This window comes from Nomascus leucogenys, chromosome 14 (genome assembly GCF_006542625.1).
Source record: "Nomascus leucogenys isolate Asia chromosome 14, Asia_NLE_v1, whole genome shotgun sequence".
NCBI classification, from domain to species: Eukaryota; Metazoa; Chordata; class Mammalia; order Primates; family Hylobatidae; genus Nomascus; species Nomascus leucogenys.
The window spans coordinates 4,611,967-4,632,960 of NC_044394.1; the positions used below are offsets into that span (position 1 = coordinate 4,611,967).

The 20,994-nt window shown below is 35.7% G+C and overlaps 1 protein-coding gene across 1 annotated transcript in view; it reads left to right on the plus strand.

Moving 5' to 3' along the window:
* STXBP4 (syntaxin binding protein 4) overlaps positions 1–20,994 on the plus strand; it is a 191,439-nt gene that overhangs the window by 111,406 nt on the left and 59,039 nt on the right. Inside the window, exons 14-16 of the mRNA XM_030828589.1 lie at positions 403–519; positions 1,020–1,069; positions 3,363–3,496. Of these exons, the coding sequence (XP_030684449.1) occupies positions 403–519; positions 1,020–1,069; positions 3,363–3,496 (301 nt within the window). The remainder of the gene's footprint in view (positions 1–402; positions 520–1,019; positions 1,070–3,362; positions 3,497–20,994) is intronic.

Below are 20,994 nucleotides of genomic sequence, written 5' to 3' on the forward strand. Positions count from 1 at the left end.
CTAGCTTTGTCTTACATCGTGTGTGTGTGTGTGTGTGTGTGTGTGTGTGTGTGTGTGTGTATCCAGCATTTTTAGTTGTGTTAAATTGGTAGAGGTTTCTGTCAGCATCTGGTAAGACACATTGCAAAAACAAAACAAAACCATAAACTAATTTAAATGTATTTTTCTATAAGAATCAATAAACTCATATACAGCTTATCACATAAAACTTGCAGTATCTCTGTGCAAATTAACTTTTAAATATGCAGTTAGTTACATGCCCCCCAAAATCAAAACATATGTACAGTAAGAGAAAAAGATAATTTGGTAATATTGAATATTAGTTCATAAAAACTGAAAATAGGGACCAGCAATGTAAAACTGAAGAAATGTGTAAATGCTCCTTTTGATATCTCTGTGCAGGAAAGTGTTCAGGATTTAAAAAAGAGAATCATGGTACTTGACTGCCAATTACGAAAATCAGAAATGGCTCGAAAAACGTTTGAGGCATCCACTGAAAAGCTTCTTCATTTTGTAGAGGTAAGTTTTTCTGTTCTATTACATTCATCTTTAAAAAATTTATAGGCAACTGGCATATAGATAAATGTTACTGTATTTGGTACCTAGTGAAACATTCTCTAGTCTCAAAGCAGCAATGCTGACTTATGGTCAGATTTAGGACTGCATAGATGATGAAAAGACTGGCTAACATTTTATAGATTGTTTAGAGAAATAATTGAGACAAGGTGATGTGATTCCAAATATATACTATTTTAATGAATACTTTACCAAAAATCCTGATAATGTATAAACATTATTTGATAACTACTTACCTTATAAAGAAATGTTTTCATAGCTGTTACATTTCTGAGTAAAATTGCATGTTAGTTCAATTGTTCCCCCCGACCCCCGCCCCGCCACATAATAGAAGCATCAGTTTAATCCGTGGACAGAGGAGGTTGTACATATTAATCAAGAAAAGATATTTTTAAAAAACTGTCAAACTGATATATCTCCTTCACCATCTTGTTTGTTGCTAGGCTATTCAAGAAGTATTTTCTGATAATTCTACTCCTTTATCAAATTTAAGGTAAGAAAATTTAAGTGCTTTTTGCAGAATATGGGTAGTGATTAAATTCTTCATCTGGTCATTGTGACTCAAATACTAAAAGTCTCTTAAATAGTCCTAAGGTGCTACATAACTCCCATTGGATGCCATCGTATGGAAATAGGTGCAAGGACATATTGTTTTGGGTCCCATCTCTATTAAAGAAATTCCTGGAGGTATTTAGTCAATCATTGTAACCTTGTAATCTAAAATTACGGCAGGAACCACCTATCCTGCCTTTGTCAAAAATTCTATAAAGATGAGATTAACTTGAAATTCTTTAATTGTCCTGCGTATGAATCAAAGTTACTGGTCACAGGTTCACTACTAAAGGTTAGTCTCAACCCAGCAAATTAGTTGTTCTGGCAAACAGAATTTTGGAAAACATATTCATGCAATCATTTTCTTTCATTTTCATCTTTCAGTAGATATAAATAAAAGAAATATATTTGGAGAGTATACCTTGATTGTTTCATTATTCATAATACGTTTTGGATTTGAAGTTTCTTACTAGAAGCTACAAACATACTAATCAAAGTTATTTATTTCAAACCGCAAGTTTATGGTCATTTTGATACATGATAAAAGACATTTACAAAAGAAAGATTCTTGTTTATGCATTTCCAAAGTAATTTTTTTCTCCTCTCATAATAGCTGCCACTAGTCCTAGATACATCTTCTACTTCTAGCAATATACGCTTGCAGAAACAGGAAGACTCAATGAGGTCGGGTGTGGTGGCGCGTGCCTGTAATCCCACTATTTTGGGAGGCTGAGGCAGGAGGATCATTTGAGCCCAGAAGTTTGAGACAAGGAACATAGTGGCACATAGTGGGACCCTATCTCTACAAAAAAAAAAAAAAAGCCAGATGTGATGGTGCATTCCAATATTCCCAGCTACTTGGGAGACTGAGGCAGGAGGATTGCTGGAGCCCAGGAGCTCTAGGAGATTTAGGCTGCAATGAGCTGTGATCATACCATTGCACTCCAGCCTAGATAACATAGTGACACCCTGTCTCAAAAAGTAAATAAATACTCTACCCTTTACTGTGAAAACAGCAGCTTAATAAATGAAGATATTTTTGGTGTCCACGTAGCATTTTTTAATTTAGAAGAATATTTGTAATTCACTTCTAAATTCAAGTAATGTTTTACTTCTTATGATGAAGGAACCTGACATAACTTCTTACTCTCCATGCTGCTTATGATACAAGAAAACTCTGTGAATTTCATGATTATTTCTCCCAGTAAGGATCTTAAAATAATCAGTAACCACATTTATTTCTTATATGGGCTAAGTGTGTCACCCACGCTTAGCTTTCCAAGGTCTTAGTTTTACCTTGACTAATAATTCAAAAGTTTTGTTTTAAAAATTAAGGTTAAAATGACTATTTAAAAGCCAGAGCCTGCCCTTGCCTTAAACTGCTTCATGGAAAAAAAGACAACTTTAAATAGCTACATCACACAACATTTCATGGTGTCTTAGTAAATTAAATACTAGTAAAAACTGGTGTAGTCATTTCAATATAGCATATCCTCCACACGGATATTGGCCTTGATCATTCAACACAGAATAAAGGCTATGTATTTGAATTTGAGAATTGATGCTTTTGTTTCCCTTTGTGAATTAATATCATTATGCTTAGGAAGATGGAGTATAACTAATGATGATTTTGTCATCAGTTTAAAATTTTTTTTCAAGTAAGTTTTAGTGTAATTTTTTGAAGAAAACATAATTAGATCAGAATGCATTCATTTTAGGTGACATTTGCATTGTTTAAAAGTGATATAAATGCTCTAGGCTGTTTTTCATTTGAGGCAAAAAATGGAATAATTTAAGAGATAATTTCAGGAGCAAATACATATATTGAATTTATATTTAATATTACTAGAAGTAATAATAAATGTATTTTAACAAATTCATGTTTACATGCTTAATTTGAATTTATACAGAACTAAATAAAATTATATCATGTTAGCAAAACAGAAGCACTCACAAAATAAGCCCAACAAATGATTTAGGAGACAGGTCATCCTTCTATTACTTCTTTCTCATACATGAAGTCAACCTAATTTTAAAATATTTCTACTTATTATGTAGTAAATAATTGAAAACAGAAATATTGTTTTATGTGAATTACTTCAATTTTGGTTATATGAAATAATTTCCTCAGAAATATATTTGTACAAATCTATAACTAATACAACTTCAGATTTAGTAAAGATAGATGTTGTTTATTGTGTAGTAAGTTCAACTTTATTTTATTGCCTTCACAGTGAAAGAAGAGCTGTGTTAGCTTCTCAGACTTCCCTCACACCGCTGGGAAGGAATGGACGTAACATCCCAGCAACACTGGCACTTGAATCTAAGGAACTTGTTAAATCTGTTCGTGCCTTACTTGATATGGATTGTAAGTTTTCTGCATTTTTTCCCTTTTTAAAGTAATTTATTTAACAAAACAAATTGAACTCAGACAGTTGATTTTCATTATAGTGGCTTGCCTACAGCAAAATTGATACCTAATCAATAAAAATATTAATGTACCAATCATAGGAGGAGAATATTTCCTTTATGTAAAGGCTGAGAATGAAGCTCTAATTAAGACATGCCTTTACATCTACTTCCACCCAAAGTTTCTTTGAAATGGAAGAATAAATGTAAAAATCAATCCGCAGCAGCACTGGAAACTGGAGGAGTGGAATCAGCATTGAGGAACTTGCTGTTAAATAATAATATACCACAGATGGAATAAGATTAAATGTACAGTCCAACTGAGCAAAAGACCCCAAAACACAAATATAACGGACAAAACTGCTGAAACAATGGGTTAAGCAGAACCATGGAAAAAACCCCAGGATCACAGACGGTGAAGACTGGGAACAGACTCTGGGGCAGTCAGCAGGGTAATTAATTAAATGGCTTGGAATAGCTGAACCAGTTCCCTAGTCTTCAGAGCTGCTGGCTCAGGCATATCCTCCTATGCTAGGGCCAGGAAAATGCCTCTCTAAAGGAACTACATGAACTGTCACTAGATACCTCTAGAGTCATCACTGGGCTAGAAAGAGAAGTAAGGCAGTGCTCTAAGTAACTTCCATCATCCCAACAGACAGAGAGATCCTTGGGGAAAACTTAAATGATTGGACATTTTCCTCTTTCTCTCTTTGTGTCTCTTCAGACACTTTTGCCTCTTTATGAATTTCAACTCCCTTTTTCTAACTACTTCTTACATACTCTTTATTTTCCTGCAATGAAAATTATAATTTACCTAACTATACCTATAATTTATAAAAATCAACGATGTGCTAATGTACTATAGAGGAGAAATAAGAGGGAGGTGATTTATAATAAAATTATATTTATTTCAAAACATAAACGCTTTAGTACAACTATACTAGGATATATAATGTAGTCATCAGATGCCTGCACCTAAACAGAGAATCACCACAAATGTGGCAACCATGAATGTAGACTGATACAGGAACGTTGTATTGTCGTTTTAAATAGCATGAGCAGATTGTCATCAGTAATGTCCAAATGATTGTCCAAAATGGTGACCAATGGTAAAGTTCTGAAGAGAAGAAAGTAAAATCTTCCACTAATTTATATAGTAGGTACAAGCCTGGGAAATTTAATGTATACTAAAACTATGCAAAAATATTTGGGGTTTATATAAAAATGGAATTTTGTTCCAGATTTGAGTGATTAAAAACAGATTTTTTACCACCATAAATATCTACTAGGACATTTAAACATCATACAAGACACAGAACAATTCTTTGTTGCACAGGCCTGTTCAGTATATCCTATAATGATAGGATGTTTAGCATTCCTAGTACCCTTTCACTAAATGCCAAAAATATCCCCAAACACTGTGACAACAGATAACGCCTCACAGATTTCCAAAAATGCCCCCAGGTGTAATACCATTCGTAGTGGGAACTTCTATTGTTGATCCTTATTTAAAATATGAACCAACAACCAAAAATCACCTAATAATGGTCCAGGGGGAGAAGAACTATGTAACAGGCAGATTCTGAAGAGAGAGAAAAAAAGTCTTTAATTAAATAAAGATAATGTAATATTCAGAAGATAGCTATATTATATTCTTGAAATAAAATGGAGTTATTATCCTTAAAGAGAATCAATAACACATTGCATTCATAACACAAGAAGTAGTTGCATGCAAGAAAGCATTTTTTTTTTTCAAGACATGGTCTCACTTTATTACCCAGGCTGGAGTGCAGTGGCTGGATCTCAGCTCGCTGCAACCTCCTCCTCCCGGATCCCCCATCACTCCCACCCCTAGGTTCAGGTGTCTCAGCCTCTCAGGTAGCTGAGACCACAGGTGTACAACACCATGCCTGGCTATTTTTTTATTTTTAGTAGAGACAGGGTCTCTCCATGTTGCCCAGGCTTGGTCTTGAACTCCTGGACTCAAGCAATCCACCCGCCTCAGTCTCCCAAAGTGTTGGGATTAAACCCATGAGCCACCACACCCATCCAGAAAAGAGCTTTTAAAAAGTATTTTACATTTCCTTTTTCACTAAATGAAGATATTACTCAAAAAAGTTGTTTGATTATTAAATAATGTATTTGAAGCACCTACCTATCACATTCCTAGCACAAAACACATACTCGGGAATAAGTTTTGAATTGTGGTTGAACTATGTACATAGCACTTTTTTAAAAACAAGCTGTTCCATTTACCATTGCTGCAGAACAAATCAACCCAAAAGTTAATGGCTTAAACCAGCAATTTAGTATTGTCTCTCATGGTCCTGTTGGTTAATTGCGCTCAGCTAGGCAACTCATGTTAGAGCACTCTCATGTGGCTGCAGTCAGATGTCTATTGGAGTTGCAATCATCTGATGACTCTACTGGGCTGGACATCTAAGATGGGAGCTCATCTGTGGCTATCAACTGGAACACCTACCTGTATTTGGCCTCCCTAGCATGGTGACCTCAAGGTAGTTAAACTTCTTATTTAACTATGCTGGGGGCTCAAGGCTCCAGCATAGGTGTTTCAGTGAACAAGACAAAAGCTGTATCACCTTTTATGACCCAGCCTCAGAAGTCACACAGCCTCACTTTCACCATGTTCTATTCATCAATGCAAATTTGAGGGGATGGGACTTAGACTCCACCCATGTATGGGAAAGTGACAAGGTCTCTTTATAGAAGTGCATATAGTCAGAAGTTATTATTGTGGCCATCTTTGGAGAATAAAATGTGATACATTAGTATATGTTAAATGCAAGTTAATTTAGTTGGGATGGCTCAATAATCATTATTACAAGTACCCATTAATATATGGTATATTAGTAGATTAGTGTGTTAGATTTTGGTTGTTTTTCTGTCTCTTCCCTAATGTCACCCTACCTGCTAGTTGTCTTTCTGCTTGCTTCTAACATTCCACCATCCCTCTAGTTTGCCACTTTTAATCTTCCCTATGCTGGGGAATAGATGAAAAAAGAATGAGAGAGAAAGAAAGATGTAAATTTCCATGCTAATTAACTATCAAAATGATGTTTTCAGTACAGTTCTGGGTAATAGATGGCTTGGTTTGGTATGGGGTAACATTCAAAGACCCTCTGGGGTAAGTTCTGATTTCACAACTATGTTATGGAGGATTGGAAACTATGCCACTCGTAGTGTCTACTCAGTTTTCCCAATAAATATGTACTTAAAAATTTGTATAACCTAATACATTTGTAAAAATCAAATTATATGTCAAAAACTCATAAGAGCTAATTATGTGAAGAAATTCTGTGGGTTTTAGGAGAAATGAAAATAATCACTTCTAATGTGTTATGTGTGAGTTCAGAATTTTATATATCAGACATTTTTATGTTGGGTTGGCAACAGTGGAGGGAAACACCTGCACAGACATAGCCCAGTGAACACTGCCATCATTAATTTTCATTACCTTGCTAACATTAACTTCAGTATCTGTCAAACATGATTATTCAAAGAAAATATTCGAAATTCTGCAGAACTTATTTGGAAGAAAAGTAAAAAATTTCATCTGCACTTTTTTTTCCCCAATGATACTCAGTAATTTCCAGGCTGGTTATAAATTAATTATGCAATCAGGTTTTTTATATTTTATTTAAATTTTATTTTCAATTGACAAGTAATAATTGTATGTATGCATGGGGTACATAGTGATATTTTGATACACGTAATATACAATAGTCAGATAAGAGTAACTAGCATATCTATCATCTCAAACATTGATCATTTCTTTGGGTTGGGAACATTGAATATCCTCCTTCTAGCTATTTCAAACTATGTACATGATTGTTAACTATACTCATCCTGCACTAGTATAGAACACTAGAACTTATTCCTTCTATCTAGCTGTAATTTTTTATCCTTTAACAAATCTCTCCCTATCCCCCTGTTCTCCCTGTCCTTCCAGTCTCTAGTACCCTCTGTTCTACTTTTTACTTCCTTGAGATCAACTTTTTATTCATATATGGACGCACGAACACACAACACATTTTTCTTATCCATTCATCTGTTGTTGTTGATTCCATATCTTGGCTATTGTGAATAGTGCTTCAATACACATGGCAGGATGTCTCTTCGATATGCTGACTTTCTTTTCTTTGGATAAATGCCCAGTAGTAGGATTGCTGACTCATATTGTAGTTCTATTTTTGTTTTTTGAGGAACCTTTATACAGTTCTCCATAGTGGCTTTACTAGTTTACATTCCCACCAGTGGTGTACAAGTGTTCTCTTTTCTCTGCATCTTCTCCAGCATTTACTTTCTGTGTTTTTGAAAATAGTCATCTTAACTAGGGTGAGATGGTAACTCATTGTGGATTCGATTTGCATTTCCCTGACCATTAGTGATGTTGAGCATTTTTCATCTATTTGCTGGCCATTTGTATGTCTTCTTTTGGGAAATGTCTGTTCAGATCATTTGCTCACTTTTTAAATCAGATTGATTGGTTTTTTGCTGTTGGTTTTCTGCTAGTAGTTTGAGTTCCTTGTGTATTCTGGATATTAATTCCCTGTCAGAAGAGTAGTTTGCAAATATTGTCTCCAATTCTATAGGTTATCTTTTCACTCTTGATTGTTACCTTTGCTGTGCAGAAGGTCTTTAGTTTGATATTATCTCATTTGTTTATTTTGCTTTCGTTGCCTGTGCTTTTGAGGTCTCATTCATAAAATCTTTTCCCAGACAATTGTCTTGAAGTGTTTCCCCTATTTTTTTCTCCTAGTAGTTTTATAGTTTCAGATCTTACATTTAGGTCTTTGCTTCATTTTGAGTTGATTTTTGTATAGGGTGAAATGTCATTCATCTGCATATGGATATCCAGTTTTTCCAGTACCATTTATTGAAGAGACTATCCTTTCCCAGTGCTTTTGGAACCTTTGTCAAAAATCAGTTGGCTGTAAATATGTGGATTAATTTCTGGGTTGTCTATTCTGCTTCATCGGTCTGTGTGTTTTTAGGCCAGTCCCATGCTGTTTTGGTTAGTGTAGCTTTGTAGTATATTTTGAAGTCTGGTAGTGTGATGTTTTCAGCTTTGTTCTTTTTGCTCGGGATTGCTTTGGCTCTTCAGGGTCTCTTGTGGTTCCATCCAAATTTTAGAATTTTTTTCTGTTTCCATGAAGAATGTCATTGGTATTTTAATGGATATTGCATTGAATGTGTAGATTGCTTTGGGTAGTATTGTTATTTTAACAGTACTATCAATAATTATTCTGATCTGTGAGCATGGGATATCCTTCCATTTGTTTATAGCCTCTTCAGTTTCTTCCATGAGCATTTATAGTTTTCCCTTGAGCATTTTATAGTTTTCCTTGTAAAGGTATTACCTCTTGCAACGGTTATGCTTTAATGTTTAAAACTAGCAAATCTATGTTGTCCTTTTATTTCTATTTTTATTTTTTATTTTATTATTTATTTATTTATTTATTTATTTTTGAGAAGGAGTTTTGCTCTCTCGCCCAGGCCGGAGTGCAGTGGCGCTATCTCGGCTCACTGCAAGCTCCGCCTCCTGGGTTCACGCCATTCTCCTGCCTCAGCCTCCCGAGTAGCTGGGACTACAGGCGCCTGCAACCACGCCCGGCTAATTTTTTGTATTTTTAGTAGAGACGGGGTTTCACCATGTTAGCCAGGATGGTCTCGATCTCCTGACCTCATGATCCGCCCGCCTTGGCCTCCCAAAGTGCTGGGATTACAGGCGTGAGCCACCGTGCCTGGCCTGTTGTCCTTTTATTTAGAAATATAATTGCTAATGTTGGCACATTTTGCCAGTACTTTTTATAAGTTTGTATGACATAGCTTTTCAAGTTTAATAATTCAGATTAAATTCAACTGATTTTCTTTCTCTTTAAGCAGCAGCTAAACTTTTCTGCATGGAAAACAGAAAATTACTACCATGAGGTAGATAATTCAGCCACAACCCCTCCCTCATTTTCTTTCTTTGCCTTGGCTATCTGGTTATTTCAAGTTAGAATTTGAAATTTTTACTTGGGCAATTGCCTCTACTTTCTTCTTAATATAAGTGTTCTCTAGGATGTTATACTATGGGATTTTCTCAGAAAGCTTAAGGAAAGATTTATTGACTCTTACAGCTTAAAACCAGGCTCTAAGGAATATCTAGAAGACAATTCTGTTGCCCGGGCTGGAGTACAATGATGTGATCCTGGCTCGCCACAAACTCTGCCTCCTGGGTTCAAGCGATTCTCCTTGCCTCAGCCTCCTGAGTAGCTGGGATTACAGGTGCCTGCCACCACATCTGGCTAATTTTTGTATTTTTAGTAGAGACAGGGTTTCACCATGTTGGCCAGGCTGGTCTCAAACTCCTGACCTCAAGTAATCCATCTGCCTCAGCCTCCCAGAAGTGCTGGGATTACAGGCATGAGCCACCGTGCCAGGCCTAGAAGACAATTCTAAACCTTTCCTGGATTGTGGACTCCATTGGAATCTGATGAAAATCCTCTTCCCAGAAATGTGAGATTATACACATTTTGCATCCATTTTCAGAGTATTTATGAACCCCTACCTAGGACTCTCCCATGTATAAGGAACATGAATGCTTTCCACATCACTGCATACATGGCCATCCCAGCCTCACCAGAATACCTCTAACAGTGGAGAAGTGTGTAAATCATAGAGGCAGCCTGGAAGGAAGCAGCAGTTTGAATACATGTAAACAATGCTCCACAGAATCTCTGATGTTCCTTAGAGATGCTCCACAGAGCACCCCAATTGTTCATCCAATTTCATTGGCCAAATTGCTTAATTTCTAGGTCTGTTTTTGCATATAAAAAATGGATCTCATAATATCAAAGTGGCAGGATTGAAAGATTAAATGAAGTACATATGAAATTCCCAAAAGAGCCTCTGGTAGGGTAAGATGTTCCCTGTATGGATGTTGTTGTTGTTGTTGCTGCTGCTGCCACTGCCATGACTACTGCTGGTGCCACATTATTGTTATTTAAAGTAATTAATTTAATTTTACTTTCTCTCTATGGTAGGTATTAAATTATTGTTGTCTAAAGCTTCTTTCAACTTGGATACATTTGAAAATATGGTAGATGAGAGCTTTTCATAATATGTATCATTTAATGTTATTACTGATGTTGAGTCAGAATGTAATTGTCACAGGAAACTGTGGCTAAATGTCTTAATCAGCATCTTATCTTTCAGTTGTTTATTGCTAACTGTGAGGACACTTTTGTCTGTTCTGTCATTATTCACAGTGAAACAGTCTGAAAACAGAATAGGCATTTTTAATCAGTATTGGAACCCCTGGAGATGCTTCTATTGATCTCCTTATATTTACGTGTTCTATATCATTATAATTCCTTCGTGTAGTTTTTATTTGAAATAAAATAGTTTTGAACTACATGTTCAGAACTGCAATTTCTGTTTAACTGACATATAGATTGACAAAATGTTTATGTAACAAAAGCATAAAGAGGCAGTTCTATCTTTAAAAATGCATAATAAGAAAAAATCTGGCCAGGTAACCCATATGAGGTCTTTAATAAAAAGAGAATATATTGACTTCTTGTTAAATTGGCAGCATAAGCACAGGCCTTTAACTACCTTCCTTCAGGCCTCATGGAAATTATAACTAGAATACAAAATAGGGCAAAAATCTTCAAAAGCACTAGCTGTTACAGGTGAATCCTAAAAACTTTTTAATATAGGAGAGATAGGACCACATGGAAGGAAAGTAGGAAGGGCCAACCTGTTACTCCCACTGCTAAACAACTGTAGCGATTGTGGAAATAACTGGCTGGCAGGAACCCTGGCAAGAGGACACTCTTAATATGTTTTGATTTGAAGGAGTAATGAATAAAGTCAAAGGCTGGGGGTAGGGGGCAGACGATCTCTTTTCACTCTTTTTTATCTTAGTGAGTCTATGGCATTTGTTGAAATCCTCAGGTTCACACAGATTATTTGTCAAGCAGAAGGACAACTGGGGCTTGATCCTTTAGAAAGTGGAGACACACTTTAGATCTGACAGACACTGGGGCATACAGGAAGCTTTAAATTTAAGAGGAGTTGGCACGACAGCTTCAGCACCAAAAGCCACATCGCTCTGCGCAGCCACCTCTTGTTCTAAGTCACTTTTCACCCCACTCAGACTGCTGAGTCATCCTTAAACTCACAATGCAAAGGTACATTTCACTCAGAGATTTGAGAGGGTAATTCCAACAACAATTTGGTCAAATTTTAGGGCAATCAAAGGGTCTACATATTCTTTAAAAGGTCAAAAACCAGTTCTGAATAGAGAGCTCTCTAAATTCGAGCTTTTATGAATAAAAATGTATAACATATATAATGTGTATATATACACACACATCTCATTCAAGCTATTCTCTTACAAACAAATGCATACATATACATATAAATATATGATTGTGAAAAGGTCCACAGTATTAAAGCCAGGAAATATAGCTGTCAAGATTCATAATGGACTTCAGGATCAAGATAGAAGAGGGATCTCATGCTAAAACCTTCCCATTCTGCTCTTACACATAGAAATGACATTTTAAATTGTGTGTGTGTGTGTTGAGATAAAAAACAAGAAAGGAATATCACCCTGTATCAGAAACAATATGAAACTATCATGATAAGTAGGATTTTAAGCTTCAGAGATTTCACAGAATTGAGATCAGCAGTTGGAGCTAAGGTTTTTCTACACCCAAGAGGCCCTAAATGATGCCTAAGCAAAGGAAGCAAGGAGCGGGAATCCTTCTGTAGAGAATAAACTTTGTTTTCTTGAATTGCTCCTATATTAGGCATTTTAAAAAATCCCTCCAGTTTAGGAGCCATCTGGGCCTGCCACTAATTAAAGTTGAAAGTAAACATTTCATCCACTACAGGTGGGGAATATAAATTGGCATGACATCCTTGGGAATCAGTTTTGCAGTATATATCAAGAGCTTTTTAAATATCCATTTGGAAGGTTTTTTTGAAAGTTAAAATATTTTTAATGGTCACATATTCTCACTCAATACTCCCACCTGTTATTATTTTTTTTTGCAAAAAAGATGTGTATAAGTATATATATGTATTTTAATTACTGCATTTCTTATATGGATTGAACATCCCAAATCTGAAACCCCAAATTTGAAATGCCCCAAAATCCAAAACTTTTGAGTGCAGATATGGCCCCAGAAGTGGAAAATTTCACACTTGACCTCATATGATGGGTTGTAGTCAAAACACAGGAGCATAACACAGTTTATTCAGCATCCCCAATAGAAAAAACACTAACAAAACAAAACACCCTCCCAGCCCACTTCAGCTTTGATGTATTTTTTTCTGAGCAAGCATGATTGTGATGCCAAACAACCACAGATTGTCCACATGGGTGACCAGAATAGTGACACCTTTGCTTTGTGATGGTTCAATGTTCACAAATTTGGTTCACGCACAGAATTATTACAAATATTCTATAAAAGCTGTGTAAAAGGTGCTTATGAAACAAATGAATTGTATGTTTTAGTCTTGGGTCCCATTCCTAAGATACCTCATTATGTATATGCAAATATTCCAAAATCCGAAATATTTCTGGTCCAAGCATTTCAGATAAGGGGTACTCAACCTGTAATATCAAAAATACGGATGTTACCATTATTCTAACGGAAGTAATTCAGGAATGGAAAACCAAACATTGTCATCTTTTCACTTATAAGTGGGAGCTAAGATATGAGGACTCAAAGACATAAGAATGACACAATGGACTCTGGGGACTTAGTAGGAAGGATAGGAGGGGGTTAAGGGATAAAAGACTACACACTGGGTGCAGTGTACACTGCTCGAGTGATGGCTGCACCAAAACCTCAGAAATCACACCCAAAGAACTTATCCATGCAACCAAACACCACCTGTTCCCCCAAAACTATTGAAATAATAACAATAAATGAATAAATGAAATGAAATACATAACATTTTGAAAATATTTCTATTAACAGTAAAAAAAAGTTCTAATTTCTCTCAGTAAAGAAAGATTATGATTTTGTATTTTATTAACAACCATATAATTTAGTATGTTTCATTACTCTGAAAAATCTTTGGCATATTATTTTAGGCAAGAAAAGAAATGGATGTTCAACTTTTACAGGTTGGTTCAATAACTATGTTATTTTTACTCAACCAATTGAAAATAAGACTGTCAAGCAGTGACCATCTGATTGCATATATTTGTCTGTGCAAGCCTCCTGCATCACTTCAGGTGTTCCTATCTGAAATCAGCAATGTATTAACTTTTAAGAAGAATGTGAGTAGTAGCTGCGTTTTTTTTTCGTTACATCTGAAGCTAATTAGAAGTTACTTAAGCAGATTAGAAAAGGTTTTATGAGAAAAAGGGGAAAGGCAGTACTGTAACATTTTAAAGGCATTGATGGGATTTATCTTTTAAATTCTTCCCTTCTTCACGAGCTAAAGCTCTTGATATGGCATCTTCTCATTCTACTTATTCTGGACCTCAGACATTCATCATTCTTTTCCTCATTTCCCCCAGAGCATATATTTATTAACAAGCATGAATTTATTAAACAAAAAACCATGTTTCTTTTTTCTTTTTTTTTTTTTTTGGAGACAGGGTCTCACTCTGTTGCCCAGGCTGGAGTGCAGTGGCACAATCTCAGCTCACTGCAACCTCTGCCTCCTGGGTTCAAGCGATTCTCGTGCCTCAGTCTCCCAAGTAGCTGGGATTACAGGTGTGTTCCACCATGCCCAGCTAAGTTTTGTATTCTTAGTAGAGACGGGTTTTGCCACGTTGGCCAGGCTGGTCTTGAACTCCTGGGCACAAGTGATCTGCCCCCCTTGGCCTCCCAAAGTGCTGGGATAATAGGCATGAGCCACCGCACCCAGCCAAAACTGTGTTTCTTTAATGAAAGTCAGCTATACTATTAATATTTAGAATGGACATTGTGGTATTTTCCTCTACACGAAGTAATTATGCTATTTCTTCTCCTAGAATTGGGGTGATGTTCCAAGCATTAGATAATAGCTTATTATATGATTCTGTGTCATTTGAGAGAAATTTTACCTGTTTTTGTAAAACAGACCTGTTCTCTAGTGACTTGATTATTCAAAGCCAGATAATAACCACAACAAATATTTGTGGCATTTTGCCATTCAAGGAAATGGCAAACTCACATATTCTCCTGTGTTGTTTCAAACTGAAAGTAGGTCACTGTTGTAAGGTTCCATTAAGAAAATATATCAAATTTAATCTTGGGAGATTGAACTTTGTTTTAAGTTGGCAAATTATTGCCAGCAACAAGAGAAATAATTCTTTTCCTGGTACAGTTTTATTTCCGGAAAAAAATGAATTAAAGAGAAAAACGTATCGCTTAAGAAAAGTAATGATTTACATTCATTATTTCATTCCTTCCAGAACTATTTGTTGAGTGTCTACAATGGGCCAGACCCTAAGATAACGACACAAACAAGGCCCTTGCTATCAAGCTGCTTAGGTAAATTGTAGTGGGCACAGATGGACAAGCAAGTTAACAAATAAATAGAAAACGTAATTGTAGACAGTGATGACTGTTATGCATATAATAAAACCAGATGATGTATTAGGAAAGATGAGTAAGTGGGGATGCTACATTAGATTAATTGACAAATAAGTCTTCTTTGAAGAGGTAACATTGCATCCCAGACTCAGCCAGGAACAAAAACTATGGGAAGGACATTTCAGGCCCAGTACAAACGCTGTGAGATAGGAACAAACTTGACATACCTGAGGGACAGGAAAAAAGAAAAAAAAAGCCAGGGTATCTAATACGTATGAGCAAGCAAGAGAGTAGCACGAGATAAGGGTGGATATGTAGGAAGAAGCCGGATAATACAAGGCTTTGAACACCATACTAAGGAGTTTGGATTTTATTTTAAGTGTCATAGGAAGGCAGAAGGAGTAACATGATATGGTTTACATTTTAAAAGATCCTTTGGGTGTTTGTTTAAAACTGGGCTCTAAGAGTAGCAAGAGTGAAGAAAGCAGGAAGACTAGTTGGCTATTGCAGTGATTGAGGTGGGAGATGGTGGTAACTTGGGCTCGGTTTGAAGTAACAGCTAACAAATATTTATTTTTAAAAAAGGATTAGTAATGTGTCAGCATATATAACTTTTTGGAACACCTGAAATTCGGTGTTAATTTTTAAACTTTCCTATTCATGTGCATATTGGTTCAGTGAGTAAAAAAAAGTCCAGTAGCACAGACAGATCTGCTGCCATATTGGATCTTAGACTACCCCATGTTTTTCTATTGTGCCTTCTCTGCACTAATCAACTATTGGGTATTTGCTTTTTTCATCAAACAAATCCCTTAAAAAGCGCTGAAATTATTTAATACCACCAGATACATAGCAGCAATCTCTACTAATCTCTATTGGTACACAGGAAGCAAACATAGACAGTTCTTCAGTCATAAAAATCAGGAAGCCATGATGTTTCTAGTGTTTAACATACAAAAACAAATATCTAGTGTGAATAAATCCTAAAGCTCCCACATATTGTGGGTTTTCACAGAAGATCATTTCCAAGAAACTATTTCAGGTTTCTGTGATACTTTAATCACATACCGATAGCCTTAAGATATGAAGGCACAGCTAGACAAGCAAGACTTAATTCTCACTACAGGCAGGAATATAGTAGTTGTCAAGGGGATTGCAGGATGTGTACTATCTAGTATTTAATCAAGTAAAATCTATATACCTTACTACTAACATGGTGAACAGTCTATCACATTAAATGGTTTCAAGCACAAAGGCAGAAAAAATGCAAGGACTGCTTCTAAGATTGTAGAAGGCATGAGTGGTAAAATATAGACAATTATCACTTTTTCAAAAGATGAAACTGATTCCTTTCACAATTAGAACTGACTATAATGATAGAATGCCTAAAGTATAGTGTGTGTTTCAGTCCTATAACTGGACAAGCAAAATGTAAATGATGCCAGAAAGAAACATCTTCGTTCAAGGCCTGAAAATCTCCTCATCCATACTGAATGCCTTATTTTGGGTTGGTGGAATAGGTATTTTCCAGAGTTCACATGAGGACAAAGTATTAACAGCTCATCTCAGAAAAGGCAGCAGTACTAAAATGTGTGCGGTAACAGTCTTCATAATTATTTATCATGATAAAATAGTTCAATTCAGATCCAGAAGTTCAGTTCCTACCTTCAACAACAGAGTGTTAATATTACTGTTGCAGGTAATATTTTTAAAAATAACATTGACATAGAAGGTTTTAAATTTTTATCAGTTTTGCAGTTCTAAAGTTCTGTTTTACATTAATATGTCCTCACAGCAACCCTGTGAGAGAGACATTGTTCTTTTTAATTTAAAATATATGGAAAGATCAAAGCTCATAGAACTTAATGATTTACTTAAGTCACAAGTTTGGAAAGGACAATGTCAGAATCCTAATTCAGGTCTTCTAATTCTCTGTCCAGGGTTCCTAATAAATCCTGTGAGTCTTATAGGAATACAGTTAAGACATGATGTCACAATTGAACTGGTAATTATTTTTTTCTCTTTTAAAGCATATAAAATAGCATGGTGTGTTATAATTGATGGCACCTTAGATTTGGTGAAATATGATGACCTCTCTGAGTATTCGCTTCCTGTCTCTGAAGTCAGGGTACAGTCTTCATATGGTTTTCTCAAGGATTAAGTGACCTACTATGAAAGTGTTTTGCTCTGTAACTATAGGTTTATGGGGGTTTTGTGTGTTTGGGTTTTGTTTTGTTTTGTTTTTTTAGACATGGTTCATGCTGTTGCCCATGCTGGAATGCAGTGGTGTGATCACAGCTCACTGCAGCCTCAATCTCCCTGGCTCAAGTGATCCTCCTACCTCAGCCTCCTAAGTAGCTGGAACTGCAGCTACACACCACCATGCCTAGCTAATTTTTTGGTATTTTTTGTAGAGATGGGATTTTGCCACGTTGTCCAGGCTGGAGTTTATGTTTTAGAGTTCACTTTTTATTTTAATTAGAATCATTCAATAAAATATACCTCATCTTACCTAATTTTCATGACTTACAAATATTCAGGATAAAGCGATAGATTGCATTGCCTCAAGAAGCTTTAGTAGTTTTCAATCTGCTATAAGATATCTCCCTCATTGATAACATTGATTTTCTCAGGAGATAGGATTGGGAGATTATCTGTTTTTTTATTGGAAGCTTTCATATTGCTTGTTTTGTTTTGTTTTGCTTTAAGAATAAGCATTTGTTACTGCTGAACTTTAAAGCTTATTTTTTAAATAAAAGAATTTTAAAGCATCATGGAGATCTCACAGTAAGAAACAAAAGCTCTCTTTGGGACTGTTTGCATAACAATACATAAAAAGGGAATAATAAATGTTCCTAGGTAAAGACCTTAAAACTGGGGATGCACTCCTCCATAAAGTGAGCTTAAACCTCCAGACAGAGTTAACAGCTCTTTGCTGAAACCTGTATTATTGCTCTTTTCATATTGCCTTGTAAGTATCTATTTGTATGTTTTTCTTCTCACTGAATTTTGTCCTAAACTGCTTTGCATCTTTAGTGACAAGCACTGTGCTGACCTCATAATAAATAAATAATAAATCTTTGTTGAATGAAAAAAATGAAGATGTAAAGTCAACAACTGAATCTTTAATAATTTTTTTTCTGATAATGTGTGACCTTATCCAACCAGCATTATTGATAAAAATTATAAAGCAATTAGTTCTTGGGACTACACAGTGCTATTTGTGTTTCTCATTTCTTTTATAATAACTCCAGAATTCTAATGAAAGTTAAAGTCAAAAGTAGAATAGGGAAAATATTCAGAGTGAGAAAACTTGCTTCTTAGACAAGTTATTTTACAACCTTCAGTAAATTATTCAACCCCACTTTTGCCCCATTTATAAAATGGAAAAAAATGACATATTTGTCTCTAAGCATTATAGGATAAAAATGAAGTAACATTTGTAAAAAATTGCCTGTAGTTGGCCAGGTGCGGTGGCTCATGCCTGTAATCCCAGCATTTTGGGAGGCCAAGGCGGGCAGATCACGAGGTCAGGAGATCGAGACCATCCTGGCTAACATGGTGAAACCCCATCTCTACTAAAAATATAAAAAATTAGCCAGGCGTGGTGGCAGGTGCCTGTAGTCCCAGCTACTCGGGAGGCTGAGGCAGGAGAATGGCATGAACCCAGGAGGCGGAGCTTGCAATGAGCCAAGGTCATGCCCCTGCACTCCAGCCTGGGCAACAGAGCAAGACTCCATCTCAAAAAAAAAAAAAATGCGTGTAGTTTTTACTACAGATAAATAAAATGAATTAGTTCACACCCTAATTCTATTTTTATCAAAAAAGTAGATTCATTTTTACTTGTAGAGAAGCAGAGTAGTGAAAAGATCATATGCTATAAGGTTCAAATGCCAGCTCTATGGCATAATAGATTTGGCTTTGAGAATTCTATAAGCTGGCTGAGCCTCATTTTTTTTCATCTATGAAGATGGAGCTATCACCAACCCATAGGGTTGTCCTGAGGATTAAAGCTAATGTATCTGAAGTGGCAAGCTCATTGAAAATATTATGGCTCACATCTGGTAGGTACTTAATATAATCATTATCATCATCATCATTATAATCTTCATTGTTCATTGTCATTGTGTAAAAGGATTATTTTGTCCTTACAGCCTTAAATCATTCTCTTCCGCACCACCTTTTTTTTGAGAACTGGAAACCCTGGAAGATAATGAACAATTCCTACTAATGTAGATTTATATGATCTATCGTTACATTACTTCTCTGAGAACATGTGAGAAACTGTGTGCTAAAACCCTGGAACACAATTGCAAAGTAACATTTCATGCTTTCAAGTGGCAGTAATTTTGGGTAGGAAACCAGTCTTCAACTCAAATTTATTTAATGGATATAACGATTGAAATAATAAAGAAGTTTACATCTAACTAGTAGTCTCAAAGGACCTCTGGAAACATTTCATAGAGTCTTGTATATGGAATGAAGGAGGCCTTGCTGAACTTGTGTAGAAAATGGAAATACTTAAATTGCATAGGAATGAGATCTAAATAGCCAGTAGTTCTCTGCAAACCCATAAACTAGATATTCACAGGCATTTCATCCATGTGAGGCAGGAGTAAGCCATATAGATATCTGAAGGAAAAGTGTTCCAGAGAGAGGGAACAGCAAGTGGAAAGGCCCTGAGACAGGAGTGTGCCTGATGTGTTTGAGAAAAGCAAAGAGGATAGTTTGGATTGAGAGGTCCAGTTCATTCTATCGTTAAGCCCTCAGTTTGATTGTCTCCTGTCAGAAAGGCCTTACCTAATCACCTGTCTAATGTTGACCTTCTCTCCACCTCCAATACTCTATTTCACTCCCCTATTTTATTCTCTTCACAGCACTTTATTTTTTGTTTGTTTACTTGTTTATTTTCTACCTCCTTTAGTAAAAATATAAGCTTCTTGAGAACAGTGATCTTGAACATCTTCTTTACCACAATTAGGTAACACCTAGAACAGTGCCCAGTACATGGCACATATTCAAGAGACACTCATATTTTATTATTGTGCTTAATATCTATTTAGTAAGCACATTTAATATTTAACAGATGAATGTTGAATATACATATTTTAATTCCATTTACTTAGGAATGAACTTAAAACAATGAGGCACCATTTTTATTCACCAGAGTGCCATATATTAACAATGATTGGTCATCTATAGTGTTAGTATATACATGAGGAAACCAGCACACTCATACACTGTTGATAGTTGTTTACTCGATTCAGCTTTTTTGGAGAGCAGTCTAACTGTGTCTCTAGGAATCTAAATGTACATTTTTTGACCCTTCAGTTTCACTTCCAAAGTCTATACAGGAATACCCATTTATATGCATAAATATAAAGATTATAATGATGTATTGGTTAATGACAAGGATATATTCTGAGAATACATCATTAGGCAATTTCATCATCGTGCAAATATCATAGTGTATTCAAACAAACCTAGGTGGTATAGCCTACTATCTACTTAGGCTATATGGCATATAGCCTATTGATCCTAGGCTTCAAGTATATATAGCAGAAACTGTACTGAATACTGTATGCAATTATAACATAATGCTAAGTATTCGTGTATCTAAACATGAGAAAGGTACAGCAAAAATACAGTATTATTATCCTATGGGATCACTGCTACAAATGTGGTCTGTCATTGACTGAAACATGGTTATACAGTGCATGACTCTACCTACTGCATGTACAAATAGATGTCAAATAGTCTATTCTTTCCACAAATATTTGTTGAATACAATTTATCAGGCACTAAGAACATAGGCCAGCTTTGCTAATGTCCTTTAGTATAAAGCAAGCAGCTGAAGCTCAGTATTGAAGTAGGTAAAACTTGGAGGAAGAACAGAATCAAC